General features: G+C 38.0%; 1 protein-coding gene across 6 annotated transcripts in view; it reads right to left on the reverse strand.

Moving 5' to 3' along the window:
- The window catches only part of CHID1 (chitinase domain containing 1), a 114800-nt gene that overhangs the window by 77786 nt on the left and 16671 nt on the right, over window positions 1-20343 (reverse strand). For all 6 annotated transcript variants that reach the window (XM_068944741.1, XM_068944739.1, XM_068944740.1 and 3 more), the window contains one exon: window positions 16949-17041. In XM_068944741.1, coding sequence (XP_068800842.1) covers window positions 16949-17041 — 93 coding nt within the window. The remainder of the gene's footprint in view (window positions 1-16948; window positions 17042-20343) is intronic.

Here is a 20343-nt window from a genome sequence, read left to right on the forward strand (position 1 = left end):
TAATTTGAAACTGGACAAATGGTAAAAAAAAAAAATTTATGTGGATGGACAAAGAACAGCACAGACAGAGCTTACAGACATCCTGTTTTCTTCAGAAATCAGGCTAAAAATAGAACTAATTCTCACTTGCAATAGTATTGGAAGAAGCAGGCAAGTCAACAAGAGAACCTTGACATGATTCTGCTGTTCAGAGCCATGTGCTGTAATTACAAATCTAATCCTTGCTGTTAGAAAAGAAAGTGATCATACTGAATGATTAAGCGAAAAGAGAGATCCTCAGGCAGATGAAAACAGATTTAATACATAGTGGGGGCTGAATTCCATGCAGCTGGTTGGAGATTTTAAAGCAGCACAGTAGGATCTCCATCTTTGACCTCTCTCCCCTCAGTGAGCACATCCTTGCAGATAATATATCAAGGCTTTTACAAAGATGCACGTTACTCAGTAAGCATTTCAGAAAACGTGCATGCTTAGTATTCAAATAAGCTCACGTTTGTAATATAGCATTATCTTGCCTTTTTTAAGGGCAAAAAGTTGCAAGAGCTGAAGAGCTTCATACAATGCTATGTCCAAAATCTCTGTTAGGTCAGCTCAAATATAGTACCTGATTCTGTGGGCTGCCCACCCAGATCAGTACAACACAAGAGGGACTGTACACTGCAAAACTAAAAACGTTAGTTCACCACAGTTTTGAAGTCAGTTCATTGTGGGAGGAAAAACACCACAAATTCCACGTTAGAATACATTTCTTCCTTTGTTTACACTCTGTATGCAAGTCCGTTCCTCTTAAAAAGGAAAGAGCAATCAAGTTGAAAGGCAGCTCCATAAAACTAATTTAATCATCACTGCCCCATATGCTCTTCCAGTCCTGCCTTTTCCTCTGGTTCTCCTTTCAGAACACTCCCAATTTTACATGCAAGAGGCTTTGAGACAGAAGGGAGAAACCAAAGGAGGCTCCTTCCCCTCTCAACCCACACCCGTCTTCTTAACATCTCCAAACCACATTCTGCTCACGTAATATAACAGAATACCTTATTAGTAACGAACAAGCCAGAGAAATATCATCCCAGGAGATGGAAATTTTTAAAATATGAGCACGTGAAAAAAAAAAAAGGGGGGGGAATCCTGATGGGGAAAAAAAAAAGCCTAGCAGTTCATTTCTAATGAGTTGGAACAGCCTGAAAACCCCAAGATAATTATTTAAGTGAAAAGCACAGAACACTGTACTGCATTTCTCACTGTGTGGTTTGCACAAGATAACATTAGCTGAAGACTGAGTTAAGAGTCTGGACTTACAAGTTCCCAGCAGAAGGTGATGTATGATAACTCATAGAAAGGTCTTAAGAGAGTTGAGCATGTGATGTCAGAAAATTGAAATCAGAGAACATTGGCAAAAATACACTGGCCAAAAACAAAACAAACACACAACCTATGAGTAAAATCACTCTACACTTGCATCCTCAATTGCTTTCTCCTCCCTGTTCTTCTCAGAAAGAATCTTATTTTGCATAGGATCTGCGGGGAGGAAGTCTTACATCTGAAAGGTAATCTTTTTATTCTCCTCTATAAGAAACCACTGTAAGTAAGCATAAATACTTCTAGCCACAAACAGCACTTTTAATATTTGGTTTACAAGGACAGATATATTGAGCACCCTTTGGTTTATGAATTCTCTTCCTTTCTCTCCGTGTTTAAAATGCACAACAGCTACTACAGGAAAATGGAGCTTTACTTTGCCAGTGTATTGGATGCAGTACACATGTTAACAAAGAATTTATATTGACATGCCTTGAATGTCTAATTTACTGGTAACCGCCTCTTTGTAAACATGGAATGTAATTTAACATATATGTGTATACAATTACATTAGTAAGTATACAAAAACAGGATTGGCAACCACAGCTTATAAAAGAGACAAGAATGAGCAACTAGTTCAAATTTATTTTATTTTTTTACTTAATTAAGTTCAGGTTTTCTGGTTCGATTTCATAAAGGCCAGTTATTTTGTGAAATGTTGTGAAAACACAAGCTTTTTCCGTCACAAGGGGTAAGGGGATGGAACTTGCCTTTTGAAATGAAAGCTGACCACCACAAGCTTCTCCGTCTGGGACAGCATCTTATCTAAACACAACACCACAAGTTTTTTCAAATATGTCACTGAACAGATACAGCCTTCCTATTCAATGATGTCATTACTCGCCCTGCAATAAGACACTGGGCAACCAACTGCTGGAGTTATCAAGCCCTTCTGGTGAAAACCTGACTCATTTTCCTTAACAACAGCAGAGTACTAACACCACAGGAGGGATTGCCGTCCATTTAGATAACTGCATGATTAAAAATATAAAGTAGAAAATCTATGATCGTAATACTATTTTACATCTTTGGTTTTCTTCTTTTCCCCTCGACTTCTATGCATTCATAACTTTATTTAATATTCCAGTGGTTAGCATCTGATAACATCTATATCCCTACATTATTTTGGACAAACATTTATACCTCATGTATCTTTTTGGTAATTCTTGCAACCAGTAGCCAAAATCACGCTGTCATTAGCGTGGGTGGTCGTGTCTGTTCATGTACTGAATTCACATTCCAGATTATAACTTAGAAGTGCAAAGTATTCTTGGCATACAACTCATGTTCATACATATTAATGAAAGGAAGAGGAAAACCTGGTAAACTCAAGAATAAGCACTTAAGGATGCACAACTCGTTGAAGTGGTGTATATATAAACATTAGAACATTTCATGTTAATAATCACATGCCCCATGCCAAAATCATATTAGTCTTCTGAAAAAGAGTCCTGGACTATAAACACTACTGAGCATGGGTCATCTCTACACTAATGTATCAGTTTGCTGATACACACACTAAATGGATGTATTGTCTTTCAAATTCAGATCAGCTGTTATACACAATAAGTCTCAGTTCAGTATAAGGGGAAAGAGTTTCCAGAAAGCAATTTTCACCTGGGACAGGACAAGAAATGGCTTTAAATTACAATAAAGGAGATCTGCATTAGATATTAGGAAGAACATTTTAACAGTATAGATAGCTCAAGAGTTTGTAGATTTGCTTGTTCTCTGTCAGGAGTGGCTTAGTTTATTTTGCCTTAGGAGAATGCATCTTTCAATACTATTTTCTATTATTCAGAATAGTAGCTTACACTCAAAAAACCAAAAACCTGCAACCCTCCTTATATGCACTGCCTTCAACTGCTGCAGTAATTTCATGACAGAATTTGTAAAGTTCAGATGTCTTCAGAGACAAGGGCTATCTGTCAGTTGTTCATTGAGAAGAACACAGTTTAAAATATAAAAGATATCTCAATCAAGCGCATCCTAAAAAAACCCACGAGTCTTATTTTCCCTGCTGTTTGTTATTAGCATTCCAGACCTTGTTCAACTTCTCTTAACAGCAAAAGAACTTATTTACCAATTTCTCAGATTTGATCAGGGTAGCTATTAAAAACAAACAAAGCCCAGCCAGCTTGTCAACGAAGAATATTTGGACCAAGTGCTTTAGCTTCACAATGTCAAAGTGCTGGGAGTGGTCACTTCACAAAATAAGAGTGCTTCAGATCACTGGGGGATTGTAAATGATAACTGACTGACAAGTGAAAACTTACTGTACTCTGATCAGGAAACAAAGTGGTATTTATGTACCAAATGAAATTTTTGCAGAACATTGAGGGCTGGCACTTTTCCTCAATATGCATATCCCATCCCAGCTGTTGTCTTTGCACTCCTCGATCTCCAAACAGGGAGAAACACAGGATCTGTTCTTGTCATGGAATAGTCTGTTACACAGTTTTCATGAAGGCAGACTAATTACCTGTGGCCCATCTGGTTTAAACAGTAACAGAAGTCAAGAAGGAGAAAGTGCCAACAATTACATGGCCAGGACTGAAAGCATAATATCCCAGCAGACACCTAGGGACAAACGAGCCTGGAAATTGCTGTCTTTTTTTTCCACTAACAGATTATTCCAGGTCAGGGCCAAGGCATGCCGTCAGGCCACTATGTGCTGTTTACACTGTATTTTCTGAATAACTTAAGAATCTGTATATGAAACTCTCAAGCCAACATAAAAATCATCTAACAAAACCAGACAACCCGAACAGCAAAGAAAGTTTCTTTCACCACTTGCCATTGTATTTACTGTTTCCCTTTGTGGGGAGGTCAACTGTTCCCTTAGTGCTGTCCCTGCTACTTTGCTTCAGCCTCTTTAGAAGAGTCTTTTAAGCAAGACTATGCATAAATGAGCATCCACTGTCTCACCATTTGGTTCTCCTAATTTCCAAACTATTTCAGTGCCTTTGATGCCAGGGCTTAATGCCCAGGCAAGTCATGCTCCAACAGCAGAACATCATGCAAAACAAGCCTGTACCCTGGAGCATACGAGCTTGATTTAAAAACACTAACACACCAAATGTAGGCTTAATTCCTCCTCGCAAAGATTAAAATGCTAATTTATTTTTTAGCAGAATTTGCCAACATCACACTGAAACTTACGCACCAATTCCTCTGACTGCTGGCTCACAACTGGTAGTGCTGCAAAGGCTGGGCACGCGGAGGAACGCATTCTACCCCTCCCTCTTGTCCCATGACAGCTGGCCTACAGATTATTTTAATGATCCTCCCTAGCAGGAATTCAAAAGCTGACACATATATCTGCTTCAACACATGGGAGTGCAGCCAGATCTTGGCTGCACTAATTTTATATGGTGAAGCATAGCCTTTAAAAAGCCACCTACCTCTGAGAAAAGACTTGCTCCTCTCAAGGCCTCTCTCTCAAGCCATACAAAATGCATTGAACCTCTGACAGGTGCAATCAGAGCCATACTGTATTGGGCTGGCTGCCCAACAAACAGCAGCAAACACAGGGAGGGCATTGGCAAAGGAAACACAGATGTAATTTAGATCTATTAACAAGCATCTAGAATCACTGTAGCTAATAGAAGCCAATTTAGAAAGAAATCTCACTGGCGGATCTATGTTTTAAGCCTTTATAAAGGAAGAAACGAAACCCACAAGCAAAGTGGCATGGCTCTAAGTGTGGTTCAGTAGGATAACTATAACTGAAAGAGGTCATTAATTACAGTTACTTAGAAGTAATCATTCCCTACCCAGTTTTCTACTCTCCTCCATATAGACTCTTATCTCAAGCTGTATCCTGTGATCCAAGTCATACGTATTTTACAGGTCCTCTAATATGCAATAAAAACTATTATGCCAGTCAGCTAGCCTAGACACCCCAATTAAGAGTCATTTCTATGCCTTCGTCAGCACTGAATTTTATGCACTGAGCCCAATTTCAATATCTCTTGATACATAACTGTACCCTCCTTATCCTGAGAGTCTTTTCTAGAATACCTACAGGAAGAGCGATGACTACTGAAAAGGTGGAGGGCAATCTCTTATGATAAACTAGCTATAACAAATGGGAAGCTGTGCATAGTTGCAAAGAGTTTTCACAACTTGGTACTTCCCAGGTCACCTTTTTTGTATACTGCTTGCCCAAAGTCATTGCCTTCCTGTATCAAATTCCTTCTTTAGCAACAGCAAGCATGGAATAATATACTTGATGCATACACTAGCTAATTCTAAAATGAATACACACTGACCATTTGGAAGGAATAATAAAAAAGAGGATTTGGTCTACACAAAGATCAGAAAAGTACAGCAACAAAAATTTGATTCCAACAAAACTAGTTTATTATGGCCAGGTCTGTCATAAGCATTTTAACCTTTCACAGCATTAAGCAGAGATACTGGTAGAACTGAATCCTACTTAATAAATATCACTCAAAAGTTATTTTTCTAGTATATGTACACGTATACTGACATCATCTGCTAATTTAAAACTCCATCTGAAACAAGCTATAGGTTTCCCACTGTTTTGATCCTCAGTATTATTTACTGACCCAAATTTCAAGAATTTGCTTTTTGCCTCACATAGTTCTGCCTGACAACAATGTTAAAACTAAGTGGTGGTTCTTATTTTACTCTGAAACAAAGACAGCTTAGTTGCTGTTCATAATTTAATTGAATTTTGTTACCATCTATTATCATAAAAACTATCCTGTTTACTTACGTGTTCTGCATCAAAATTACAACTTGCTAAGCTTGTTTCTAACAAAAGTGGTCCACATGCTAGAATAGTGGACCCACAAATACATTGTTTCATATACACAAAGTTGCAGCAAGGCAATTATTTGCAACAAACACTGCAGCAACTTCTAAAGATGACAGACACTCCTAGTGGAAAACAAATTACTTGTAACAATTATGATTATCCTCTCATAATAAACTTTTATGAAAGAGGGATTAGTATACCTTACCTTTTACAGTCCTCCTAAAATCCACAAAGGACTGCAAAGATATGGTACAGTTTTGAGAAACTGTTTAAAGACAAACTGTAAATCTGTAATTCAGAGTGTTTGATTTTTTAAGAGACCAGGAGTCACTATCTAGACATTGTGGTACTTAAGACAGTTGAAGACATTGAATTAAATTAATCAATGGGCGATTCTCGATAAAGCAACCTGCAAAATGAGAGAGCAAGTTTCAGCTTATGCTTTAAATTAGCTATGATCAAGGCTTAGTTTAATAATCTCTTCTACAAACTTAAAGAAACACACACGTGAAGCAGCAGCTAAACAGAAATTGCTGTGGCTTAAATTGAAACTCTCTCTCTCTCCGATTAAGCATTCTACTGATGCCGAGAAATTTAGCAGCTGCTATCTGGAGGCACAGAGTGAATTCATTTACAAAGAGTGTCTGTATATTAATGCACAACCATTCAAATTCCTGTGATAAGTAGATGTATGTACAAGAAAGCATAAAAATGACAAAAGCAATAATTCTTGATTGATAGGAATTTGAGGAGAACTCTGACCCACGTATTTGCATTGAAATTTAGTGAAGATAATGAGGAATATTTTCAAAGTTATAAAAATGCAAACTAAAATAAAGGGGTTTTGCCTCTTTCACTGGCATCTCCTAAAAGGAGACAGGTTAACTCCATGCATTCACATCTTACCATAGCAAGACTTACTGTTCGATAAATGAAGAATACAGTTTCAAAACTTCCAAAGAAAAAGATGAGCCTTTTCAGGACAAAAATACAGAAAGCCAGATGCAGCCCCTTCTGCCCTCCACTATCACTACTACAAAAACAAAACCAAAGCAAAACCAGTTTACAGCATTCTTCCTGTCATTTTTCAGGAATGCCAACAGATCCAGTTCTTAAAACAATGAGCACACTACAATGACGATTATCAAAATAAAACTGTCACATTTGAATATAAAATGAATTCTCTTTGATAGCTTAAGTCAAAAGCACGTTGGAGCAGAAAAGGGGAAAACTGCTGAATCACAGTAAAACACTGAAGGCTTTATGATTTCCCTGCTCTAAGAACAGGGATACAGTAATTGCTCTTGAGATATTTTCAGTTTTCCTGAAAGTCCCTTGTCTCATAACACATATGCAAAACAAATACATCCCCTGCCAGCAACTTCCTGCTGCTTTCAAAAAACTTTGCATCAAGAACGCTTAGCCTCAGCATCCCACAAATGAGTTGAGATATCAAATTTCAAGGGTTCACACTTTTGAAATGAAAAAGTGCTTTGATTTTCAACTATTTTCAGTCAAATAACAAATCATCCTCAGTAAGAAGCAGTTAAAAAATAATGGTTGGGACATAACTGCACTTAACTGAGAATGATGGGAAGCAAAAAGACACTAAGATTCTGTGCTTAACGCACAGATGTGGCAAACTGCTCAGAGCAGGGAGAAAACAGCCAACACAGTATCTTTCAGAAAGTGTTTTGTTAAAGGCATATTTTGTCAATTCCAAACTACTCATGAAAAATCACATCAGATTATAAATTTCACAGTATAAAACACTGAAGAGTTTCAAACACCATTTTGGAAATGTTTACCTCAGTCATTTTAATTCACTGAGGCTAAATAAAAGCATGCCTATGAAAATCTCAATTTAAGAACACAAAGCCAAAATCTGATGTGAATATCTTCAACTGCCTCCTTTCCTTTGCTGTTTCCTCACTACAACCACTTTTTTTTTTTTAATTGCAACTAAAAGCAAAACTTCTCCAGATTTGTCTTTCCTCAAACTTTAGGAGGCTTAAAGTGTTGAAAAGTAGCTATTTTTAAAAATTTAAGGCTAGTCTGAGTCCCAAACTCAACTCCTGCATAAGGCACAAGCCACAGCTCTGCCACAGCAAGAGAAACAGGGGAAGGTGTAACTATGAATGTTTTCTTTTTTCCTGGAGAGAGCCAGGAAGTTATACAACAGAGCTTCCTTGTGCTACTCTGCAGAACAGGCATTTATGGAATACTAATACTGTCATCTGCAGAGACGAATATAGGTGCTGCACTCCCTTTGTTCCTTGCTCAGCTGTGCATGGACTGCCACCTTGATGTGTATCACCAAGTTTAAAAATGCATGGAGAGAAGCATTAGTGTTGCTGAGGCTTGGGAAGACCTCCAAGCATAGTCTTACCACCTACCTGGAAGAAGAGTCAAGAAACATTCAAGCAATCATCACTGACAATTTGCTTAACCTATCTTTAAAAATGCTTCAGTAAGGAGATGACAAAATCGTCCTAGGTGTTTCTACAGTGTTTTGCCATCCAAAGTTATTTTTCTAGTACTCAACCTAAGACTCTCTGTCACAAACTAAAAGTATTTTTGTCTTTTTCTTCCAAGCTGATGTAAAGAAAAATTTTTCACTGTCATTTATACAACTCCTGTTGACATACTTGAAGACTTATGTCTCACGACACTTTTTTTTTTTCTTTTTAATATACTAAATAAAGTCATTCAAGCTTTCCTCAAAGGACATTACGTAGACTTCTGGCCATTTTTTCTCGTTTTCCTCTAAATGTTCATTTTCTATATCCTTCCCTAAACATAGCAGCCCAGGCTCAGTTTTCCATAGAAGATCACCCTAGCACTGAGGATAACTGAATAATTACCTTTTTCTTCCTCATGCTAAATGGTCCCTGTCTGTAATCTCAGAATAGGAACTATTACTTTTCCTACATCACATGACACTGGTGACTCAGTATTTTGCAACTCTCTGGTCCTCTTCCAAGAGAGTTCTGTGCAGCCAGTTTTTCACATTTTGCATGTATATGTTTATTTCTCCTTTCTCAACACAGGGTTATACATTTATCTTTACTTAGTTGGATGGCATTAATCTCAGGTAACTTTTACTGTTTCTGGAATAACGTCAAGTTTTAATCACATCCTGTTAAGTGTTTGCTTGCTAACCTGATATCTTCCACAGACTTAAAAACAATCCACAGGCTCTCCTGTTTTAGGAAAGCATTTCAGATCACTTTCATATGACATATATTGCCCATTCCTTTGGCCAAGATTTTCCATAAGTCCAACAGCCTAGATAAGTAGCCACAAGACAAAGATTGATCTTATACTACATACAACACATCCAATGCATCCAGGAGGTACTGGACTTGCTATGCATGCGCTGCACAGTTGAGCTGAGCAGTCCTATGCATTCTGCTGTATAGCATATACACACATTTCTGCCTGGAAAACTGAAGGGCTGTGGCTGAAATACTCTCTCCTGTTCAAGGGGTCATACTCTTAAGAAAGATGTAGGAGAACTACAGAGTCTCCAAAGAAGAATAAGAATTATCCAAAGTCTAGAAAGGATGACCTTAGTAAAACATCAACATACTTCAGTTTATTTAGTTCATACAACGCTTGCTGATGGGTCCCACTTGAAATGTCATCTCAATCTGACAGTTGCACACCTGCAGAGTATACTCTTTTAAGATAGCTAGGCCCTTATATCAAATTCATACAGCTTTGGTTTTAGAGACAAGAAGGAAGCGTACCTCACACACATACTAATGCTTCCAGATTTGTCAGATCTGGAAACTGTGAGGTTAAATGTACATGTTATCCGTAACAAGTATGTTCGTTTAATTTAAATACCATTTTGATAGACCAGAGGCCTGTATCATGGGTCACTATCAGCAGTAGACTGCATGCAATTTACCAGTAGTAGTATTTTCAAGAACTTTCTTTGAAGGACAGTGAAAGCGCCAATGACTTGTTCACGACGTGCATCATTCTTGCTAATAATCCTAAACATCATGTCCCCTAAGGCTAAATGAAAACATATTGCTCAGTGACATCTGCTTTGTTCTGGCAAGCATGCTACTAAGATACAAGGAAGACGACCTGCTACTTTTGTATAGTATTATTTAAACCAAGATCTCATAGATTTAGTATTATCATGCTAGACTTGTTAAAATTAGCAAGACTGCATGAATTCTCCCTTGTGTTACTTGGGGCTTCTTGAACAATTGCAATCTATTTTTAGAATCTTTTTCTTTCGTAGCCTTTTAATTGTTATGATTCATACATACAGAATTCCAAAACTTGGGGGTTTTAAATGAATTTCTTCTCCCCAAAATGCAGTAATCACTACTGTTAAAGTAGTGATTACTTTCTATCTGTAACTGGAAGACTATTAACTTTAACAAAGTAACTAGTGCCTTTTGTAGCTTCATTATATACTCAAAAGTATGACAACACAAGCTCTTAGTATCTTAAATCTTCTTTAAAAAAAGACGACAAAAAAGTTTTCAATGGCATGTCAAATAAAAGTTGAGAAGTTTCACTTGTTTACTTGAGAGTTTACTTTATCCCACTTACAGATTCCATAAAACTTCACGGGACAAAGAATCATTTGCTATTCCAGAAACAGGTACTGTCTTGTAACCCAAAGACAGGTGTTGTAAAAGGAAGTCCATCACATAGGATATAAACTGCTTGGTGCATGTCTTATCAATATGCAAGTAAAGAGCACAGCGTTACATTATAAAGTCAGTGACAGAGTCAATGCCATTTTCATTGCTAGTTTGTGCAAAAACTTCTACCTCAGGGGGCAATAAAAGTCCAAGAAAGCGACCACTAACAACCTGTCTGCAAACACTGAGTTATTTAACACTATGTTTAATGGAAATAAATTTTAATGACTTAGTGTTTACAAAGCAGATCCTTAACACAGTTATACCATATGCTCAATGTTTGCAATAAACTATAAATACCAGAAATGGCCTGGTTATACAACCATAGAATCACTGCAAATACAACATCCTATCTGCAGAGCTCCTGAGAGATTTTGTCTGCCTCTGCTCTCTCTCAGGACAGGAGGAAACAACAGTATTACTCATATTCTTCCTGATGACATCACATCTAAAAAACTTACTATTTTTCTTTACTCATTGTTTTCTTCATAGTAACTAGGAACCACTGAGGATAACAATTACTGAACCTGGGAAAAACAGATAATAATCGAGTCAGATAAAATTCAATTTACTTGCAAAAAAGAAAGAACAACTAATTAAAAATCAAAGTCTCACTTTTTGCCTATGAAAATGCATACATAAGCATATCAGCAGAAAGAAATAGAAATGAACTAACTAAATTCCTTTGATTTACAAACTCAGGAGAACAGATGCTACCAAATTTTAAGTCTCCTTTGCCATCTTTTTTGTTTCAAAAGCTTATTTAATCCCTTAGTGATGCCTATATTTATCTGCCTTTTTTAAAGGCTGGTCTCTGCTAAACACACACCACCACCAGAAAAAACTAGTATGACCACGTAACCAGGAGGAAAGCATAAAGGTAGTTCACTCCAGCACAGCTATGCTGTTCAGAGAGAGACTTGTGATACCAATATAAAAGCATCCACATATAGCTCTCACCAGTATAGTTACTGCAGTACATTAATCATCGAGTTAGTTCCATCACTAAAAAATAAACAAGTATATTATAAATATGTTAAGACCAGTCCTAGAACCCACATACTTAAGCTAAGAATTTTCTCAAGCCCCGGTTTAGTCAGCACAAACATCAATTATTTGGTGATCAAGAGGGAGAGTATGCCTGGCCCATCACTACTGTTTTAGATATGGTACTTGTATAGTTTACACATGCATCCACATATGTTAGAAGCAGTAACGCTCCCTAACATTTTGAGGCAATTTGTTGAAAGATAGGCTGGAAGCCTTCAGCAAACCACCTGCACTAGGCAACCATTTATGTAATATGGCAATCCTAGTACCTCTCTTTAGACAAGCACGATCGTTAAGTCTCTCATCCCAAAGGGGAGCTGCAGCGTAATTCACACACTCTTTAGATCATAAACTTTATTTCTTGCTGTTTATTACTCATGCAAATCACTTACGTTTGCAGGAAAATCAGGTAATTCCTGGAGATGAGGTGGGAAGAAATGCTAGCTATCCTAATCTGTGTTTGCCAGCATGATAGCTCCACATGTATTCTCTCTGGCAGCCGAACTCACTAGAGAGATTCCCATTTCCCCTTCCTCACACTTCACATACCCTCAACTTCAGCTCATGCTAGCACAACCGTCTCTAGACAATGCTGTAAACAGTTAAAAGAAGTGACCTGCATTAATTTTTTTCTTCTCAAGAGAGATTTTCCCTTAGCCCAGAACACTTTTCAAGCAAATCAAAAAGCAAAGGCTTCCCACAATCCCTGAGTTATAAAAGCAAGTTTCAACTAGCGGATCAGTCTCACTTAGTTTAAGTTGACTGCAAGAGCTGCCTTTGAGAAGTTAAATAGATGACCCAGTATGTTCCCTTCCTGCATCATACAATTGATCTCATGTGCGATGCTGCATTTTCCAGGCTGTTTTTTGCCCAAACAAATTAGTATTTTTAGCTCTTAAAGGCACGTCTTTTCAGATAGCATTTGCTGCCAGACTGCTTTGCTCTTAATGCTTATCAAAGCAGTATAAATTACAAATTCCTCAATAAACTGCTTACATTTAACTATGCTCTCGCTTTAGATTTTAATCAGGGTAGGATACAAAAGGAAAAACGTTTCAGCCCCTAGGATCCCAGCTGGGGAGGGTATTTGACACACAGCTCATGTCTCCTTTATCAGTCTTTTGCCAGCTATTGATCTCTAAAATATTATTTGATTCTTTATGGTACTTATTTCCATGCCATTTGCTGTATTTTTGATTAACACTCTACAGTGACTCCAATAAATAAAGGTTATAAGATTAAAGCACTTTCAATCATGTTTAAGGGTTAAAATCCAAAGTGATTTTCAAGACACAAATAATTTGATAATGTGAGATATTTAATACACAATAAGAAGCACATTTCAGTAGAAGCCTTGTTATCCTATAAAACTAAGTTTTCAAGCACAGCTGCTATCTAAAAAAAGTAAAGCAAAGCAGAAATAAAGTGTCAGGATTCTGCTTCTGGATATAATAAATACAACATATTTCTAAGCTTTAAAGTATTGTGTACATTTTAGGACTTCTTCTTAACTGATGAATATACTTTTTGCTATCCATTTACTCAAGAAGTTAAGAGGTTTTTTTCTAGTTAATGCAGTTGTAGAACATAAGGAAGACAAAGACAGGCAGGTTATATTATAGTATTAATTTAAAAGAATGCAACTAACATGTTCTCCTGGGCAAATAAGGTTTATGAATAAATCCCAGAATCTTTGGGAATGCATAAAAGAACAAATTAGTAGAGTTAAAGGAATGGGCCTTTTGGATTCTTCCATATAAACTACGTGTGTTACTTCCCAGTGCTAGAAAACATGAGTACTTCACTACTCCTCTATAGAACAAGACTATTTAAAGACAGGCATATAACACATTTTTCAGATAAAAATTTGCCCTTTAGATAGAGAGCTGGGAAGAGCTCTACACAGGCAACCCAAAACCCCAGTTCACAAAAGTTTTGGCATTGTGAACCCACTAGTCTTTCAATATTCACAACAGCAGAAGCAGTAGCAATGGCAACATAACGTCCAAACCTCAGTGTGATGCTCAACTTCTAAGTAGTCCTGAAAGATATAACTAGTTACTGTAATAAAGCAAAACCTGGTCAAGGCAAAATGTATTTAAGAATCTAGAGGGCTTATGGTGTCTTCAACTCCTGTTTCAGCATTTAGAAAAATTAGACTGTAGAGCCTGATGGAACTGTATCTAAACAAAACAGACTTAATGGCCCCCTGGATGTGAGGCTGAATCTGCTAATGGCAATAGGTATAACAGCAAACAGAAATCTTATCGTTTGTATTATTCTCTGCCTTCTCCCCACCACCAAGAGGAGTGATTGCGCTTTACTATAACTACTGTTTACAGCAATTAAGTTCTACCAGAGCATGCATTAGCATTTTAAAAAGCACTTGTGTGATGAAGTGATTGACAAAGAGTTTTAGTAAAATGTTTTAAGTGTTCTCCCTTGCTTTATGTGTAACAGACTACAATTAACAGCAATAGAAAGTTACTTTAAAAAAGAACCATCAATTGGGATGAAATGCGCATCAGAGGGCAGAAGGGAATTTCATCCCAGCACGACAGATTGAAATAAACCACACACAGGAGTGAAGGCCTGTTACTACTCATTATTTTTGACTTAAGCAAAGCAGGAGGATCCGAAAATGTTTTTATTATCATAATTCAACATCCATGTGCAGTTAAGGTGTACAACCCCCACAGTTTTCCAGAGAAATCTGCAAGAAGTGAGACTGCTCATGGTCTGCCAGCGTTGCAAAGGTTATCTCATGAGCCAGGAATACGTTTTCAGGATTTAATTTCCATATCTCTATTTTTAAATAGGTTTTCAGGTTATTGCTCTGTGGTGTGGTGCTTTAACACAACACTGCACCTAACGCTTTGGTTTACTGGAAGCCATGCTAGCACTTCATACAGCGATAGTCAAAACTGTGGTTCAGTTACCAGAACCTTCTCTATAGTAGAAAGTTTTACCAGCAAATCTGTCCAGGCATCAGTAGAAGCTCCAAGCACTTATATTCTGAAGTGAGCCCTAATCACCCTCAACCTTTCCTTATCGGAGTAAGCTTGCTCCCGGAGCCTCAAGTATCACCAGCCACACAACTGCTCTCAACAGCCACACAGAGATCCATGACAACAAGGAACAATGTAACCACCCTGTAGCTCTGACTACTTGCAGACAAATATTAGATGCCTCATCCTGAAGAGCAGTGCTAATTAAGAGCTCCCTCTAAAAATCCTCAGCATCTTTCACAAATGCTGCTACTTCTGCCACCTTCACAACCATAGCTTGAGCCTTCCCTTATTCTGCTGGCGTGCTTAGAAGAGGTTCCAGGTTTACATGAGGCAATGAAGAGGAAGGGAGCCACATGCAGAGCTGTAGGACAGTAAATACTGTACTGACCAAAAAAGGTATAGTCTCGGCACTCATCTTGACCTGAACTGGATTTAGCTTAACAATTGCCTAGCAGTGAAGTGACTATTGTCTCACTTGTGATAGCTTCAGCTCTGGGACTATCATATATGGAAGAGGTCTGACAGACCTAAGGAGTCTGTACAATAAACAATAGCCCTTTGTGTTGTGGGTGAGAGAGGCTACCATACAACTTTCAGATAAGAGAACAGGTAAAATAGCCCCAGCGCTGGGGTGGGGGAAGAAATCTCTGCCGTGAATATCGCGCTGTTCCTGGCAAAGACCCCAGGATGCTGATGACTTCTGCTTGAGGAATACTGTAGCATTAACCTTAGGATCCAGAGCAACTCAGGAAAGATACCAGAGAAAAGGGGTAGGAAAGTAGGAAGGTTCGGTCTAACGGTTCTAACTGTACTATTAATGAGGCTTTTCTGTATCAGCTAGATAATTTAGACTACTAGACAGCTAAAACATTAACTGGACTAACAATACAGCGTGTTACAAGATTTGGAGCGTAACAGACTTCCAAACTGCCTCAGGCATACAGGGAGTGTATTCTGATGTGGGAAGACCACAGAAAATACAGAGTACAGGGAAGAAAAGTGAACAAGCCACACGATGACTAGAGAAAAAGGAACATCAGCATAAGCCTAACGTTGTCCTGAGAGTTGGATCTACTCTTTTAATGCCATAATGCAGTAGAATCGTAACATTCTTCCCTAAATAAAGTGTCTTGCAAAACGTGATGTAAATAACACCAGAACTGGTGGTTGAGGTGGAAACAGGGAGGCTGGGGTGACAGATAAAAAGCTCCTCAAAACGCAAGCTAGGCTGTCAGAGTCCTTCAATCCATAAAGAAAAATGCTCTGGTGAGTGCAATTTTACAGCCTGTCTACTTCATCAGCTTACATGGAACTCCTTCCATGCAATTACGTACCAATTTTCCACAGGGGCTCTTCTCCCTTCCCCCCACCCCCAAAAAAAAGCATCTTAGAAAGTAAGTATTTCTTTGCTATACATACTGAAAAATAAGAACTGCTTACTGCTACTGAACTAGAAGAGCATATAAACTGGTACATTTGTCAGATTCAAATCACTGCACAAATAAACAGAATCATTAACATTTCTAAATATTATTCTCCTACTAACATATTTTCTGTACATATGAACTACCAAGTCAAAACAGAAAAAAATAATTAAAAAAACCCCACAGCCCTATTACAGATAATTTCTTCTCGTAGCTCAGCCTTTCTTGCTTAAAGAATAAGCATTATTTATCATAGCTGAAATTGTGCCCAGAGGCTCAGAAAGATTTTTTTTTTTTTATATGCTACCTTTCTGCCATCCTTTTCACTCCTTGGCAATAAGTTATTAAGCTTCACAACTGTTTCTGCTCTTATGCTCCAGGATGTTCTTATGGCATTCTGGGCTAACGTCAACATAAGAGGCCCCTCTGCCAGTTATTTCACAATCAAAAGTTACAAAGTATAGATGAATAAACACAGTAACTAAGATTACTCAGTGTAACATGCATAAGGATATGACCACTAATCAAGCTCAAATAATGATCTACTCATTTAAATCACATAGCTATAAAGAAAGCTTTGAATTTATTGTATATCGGACAGGAAAGCATTTCTCATCTGGAACCTGCCATCTAAATAGGAATACTCACCCTGCTGCAACTGCAGGAGGGATGACCAGGATGAGTTTAAGTTGCGCTTCATGCAGAGCTTCAGAAAGGTGAGTGAGCAAGTGAATCAGCTCCCTGAAATACAAACATATTGTTAGCAGGAGAGGCAGTAAAACTGGTGCTGTATTGACACAAGCAAGTTAGCAAGTAATAGTAGGAATGCAGCTGGCAAGAGATCCAAACTGAAAGTTTCTAGTGAATGACTACAGTAGAAAAAGATTGAGGCAGACTGATCAAAAGTTTTACCCTCTTCTGGGAGAAAGAACACTGAACTGCTGGAAAGAACTGCCAATCACCTTGTAGCTAAAATGCTTCGCTGGTTTATTTTAATTTAAATGTGCACTGTTAGCATGTAAAACTGCTGGATCTTACCAGAGCAGGGTAACCAGTGAGGTTACATTCAGTAAAAAGCATGAATCACTAGAACAGCACATTATTCTGAAACTTGCAGCTGTTTATCTGAATAGATTCAGGTTGCCACTGCACTACTACGCTTGAGGTCAGAAAATTTGTAAAGATGCTTTCACAGCTAGATGTGCACTCTTCAAAGGATATTTCTGGGGCCTGTATTTAGAAATATTTCTGCTGCTTTTTTTGCTATACATAATCCTTTTGTTTCTAAATGCATTACTACATAGCTACAAAATAAATGCCTGACAATGCTGCACCTAGAAGTATCATCTTCCATTTGCTGTATAATTTGAAGATTTTCACAAAAACCTATTTTCATATCCATATTCTAAAGATTTCAATGGTAAAAAAAACTCCAACATTCTCTTCATGAAAACTGCTTCTAGTTTTCCTCAGTTGATAGCAGAAGTTAACAGTAAATTCTTCAGAGACAGACTGTAGAAACAAAAAAGTTTAATGCCTATTTTCATCTCAAGAGGAGTCCAACACTACCTTCAATTCATACTATAAATACAGCCCTTCTGTGTGCCTTAAGTTATTTGATTTTTCAGAACAAAGTCAACTTTCCTATCTACCCATGGGCAAGGTGGATTCCAGAAAGGGAGCAGGACAGACAACGTATTCTAGATCTGTTGAGAGTTATGCCTAAGCCTAAACTGAGCAGAAAGCAAACTCTCTACTCATTGCACTAGGCTGAAAGTGCCCGAGCAGGGAAGGCAGGATAAACTCAAACGATCATCCAAGTTGCGTGCTCCATATATTAAACTGGATTAGACCTGAACCCTCAGAAACAAACTTTGGTACTGTAATGCCCTTCAAGTCAGTATCACCCCAGAGATATTCTTCTGAAATCTGAGATCCACCATACAATTATCACAGAATGGTATGGATGTGTGACTTGCACAAAGCAGACACTATCCAAAGGTAATCAAATACTTTTATTTTCCTCAAAACAGTTTCATGCCTGATGAAAACTTCCTAAGGAGGCTACAAAAACCATTAATCTTAAATCCTGGCAAACAAACAAAGCAAGTTTTATCACAGACCCAGTACCATAAATATTTTGTGCTTACAGTTTGTGATTTGGCTGTGTTGAACAGCTCCTGTCAATGAGATAGCACAGCCTGCCACCTATACTGCTCGCACAAGGTGGAAACATGAGATTACAAGTATCAGCCTTTGGTATGTCTGCAGCATTTACTTCTACCATTCTTGCTTTGTGAAAATAACAGCTTTTCCTCTCATTCTTTATCATTTGCATTCCACATTAAGAGTGTCACTATTCAGACAAATCAATGACAGCAGAGAAGAATCCTTTTCCGTATGAAGCCATTCAAGAATTACAACGCTAAAGTAAATAGACATTCATTGACTCCAATATACACATCACAGCTCCCACATGTCATGGTCTTATCAAAAACTACAATCAGTATTCAAACTAGCTAAGCCTTCTTTCCTACTGATTTACGCCTCATGGCTAAGTGACCTTTTAAATAATTTTGCCCAAATTGAAGTATGAATGCCCTCTTTATTAGATGTCAGCAGTATCACATACAAGATAAATCTGACTGAAGAATCAGTTCCTCTGGTGCCAAGATTGTCCTGCTGCACTCTTCATCAGCAGGACCTCTCTTCTCTACCTGACTGCCCTTTAGCTGTAGAAACTTAGAGACCTCTACACCATGCAAAACATTTACTAACTTTAATTATTTAGAGGGTGAAGAGAAGGAAGAAAGGAAGGAAGGAAGGGCGGAACAGTGCAAAAGAATGTAACGCAGGTGGACAGCAACATAACATCAGCTATTTTTCATTTAGAAACAAGGCTATCCCTCATCTCCCTCCCTCCCCATTTCACATATCTGCCTCAGCTCCCGAAATTCTGCTATCCACATAGCAATACTTCACAGCATAAGAAAAGCATTTGAGATTTTTTTTTCCCCTGCATCTGGTTCAAAATAGTCAGGTGAATGTTACATCCAAGGTTTTCCCTTCCCACTGCAATGCAAGAAAGTAGCAGTTTCCCAGCAGAGAAAGATGTTCCCACAGCAGTCACTTTTTAAAATTGGGAGGGCCTACAGCATAGAACCACAGCCTGCAACTGTAAATGAAGGACAAAAATTCCCAGCCTGATACACAGGCAGGAAAGCAGTTCAGATTACTGTTTTTATTTTGTAGACAGCAGATGGGACTCTAACCAAAGCTAATGTTTTTTTCCTCCTTCAAACTCCACCAAAAAAGCTTCCACTTCCTCTCCTCTCCCAAAAAATCCAAGCAGCATATCTCTGGCCAAACAATAATTAGCTTCAGCTTAGAGCAGGTCAAGAAGAAAAGTGGTTAGCAGAAAAGTTGCTAATCTGAGTTTCTCGAGCAAGAATTTGCAGCTATTCATGAATTGGTCAAGTCAGGTCTCTCAGCCCTAAGAACTTTACAGTGAATCAGACAGGATTAATGGCCAACACTTAAAGACTCCATTCAAGCTCATTTCCGTTTGTCAGCCAAGACAGTACATAAATCAAATGTGCACTCTTCCCCTCTTCCCCAAAACAACAATAGAAGAATGCTTATTTATTGTGTGCTATAAATTAAAACTTTACTGTGTCCCAACAGTGCTTTCCAGTGTTTTAACACAACTTTTTACCATATTACCACTGGCAATTTTGAAAGAAGAACTACTGATGCTTTAAACATTATAATGAGGTGCAGAAAAGTAGCAACAGAATCAGTCTTCCTAAAAAGGCTTCATTAAATATTTATCACAGATTTCACCATCGTCAAAGTTAACTTCAGAGTAGCTACTAAAATATTGGCAGCTTTAAGACTCTATCATGAGCTAATTAAGGTTTACCTCAATCCTACTCTCTCAGGCCTTCTATTAGCACTACCCTGCAAAAGGTCAAAATTCTTTGAAATCACAAACACTTGGAAAATTGTCTCCTATAAAGTACACACATCTCCAAATGTTCACC

Source organism: Struthio camelus, chromosome 5 (assembly GCF_040807025.1).
Source record: "Struthio camelus isolate bStrCam1 chromosome 5, bStrCam1.hap1, whole genome shotgun sequence".
In the NCBI taxonomy this organism is placed as follows: Eukaryota; Metazoa; Chordata; class Aves; order Struthioniformes; family Struthionidae; genus Struthio; species Struthio camelus.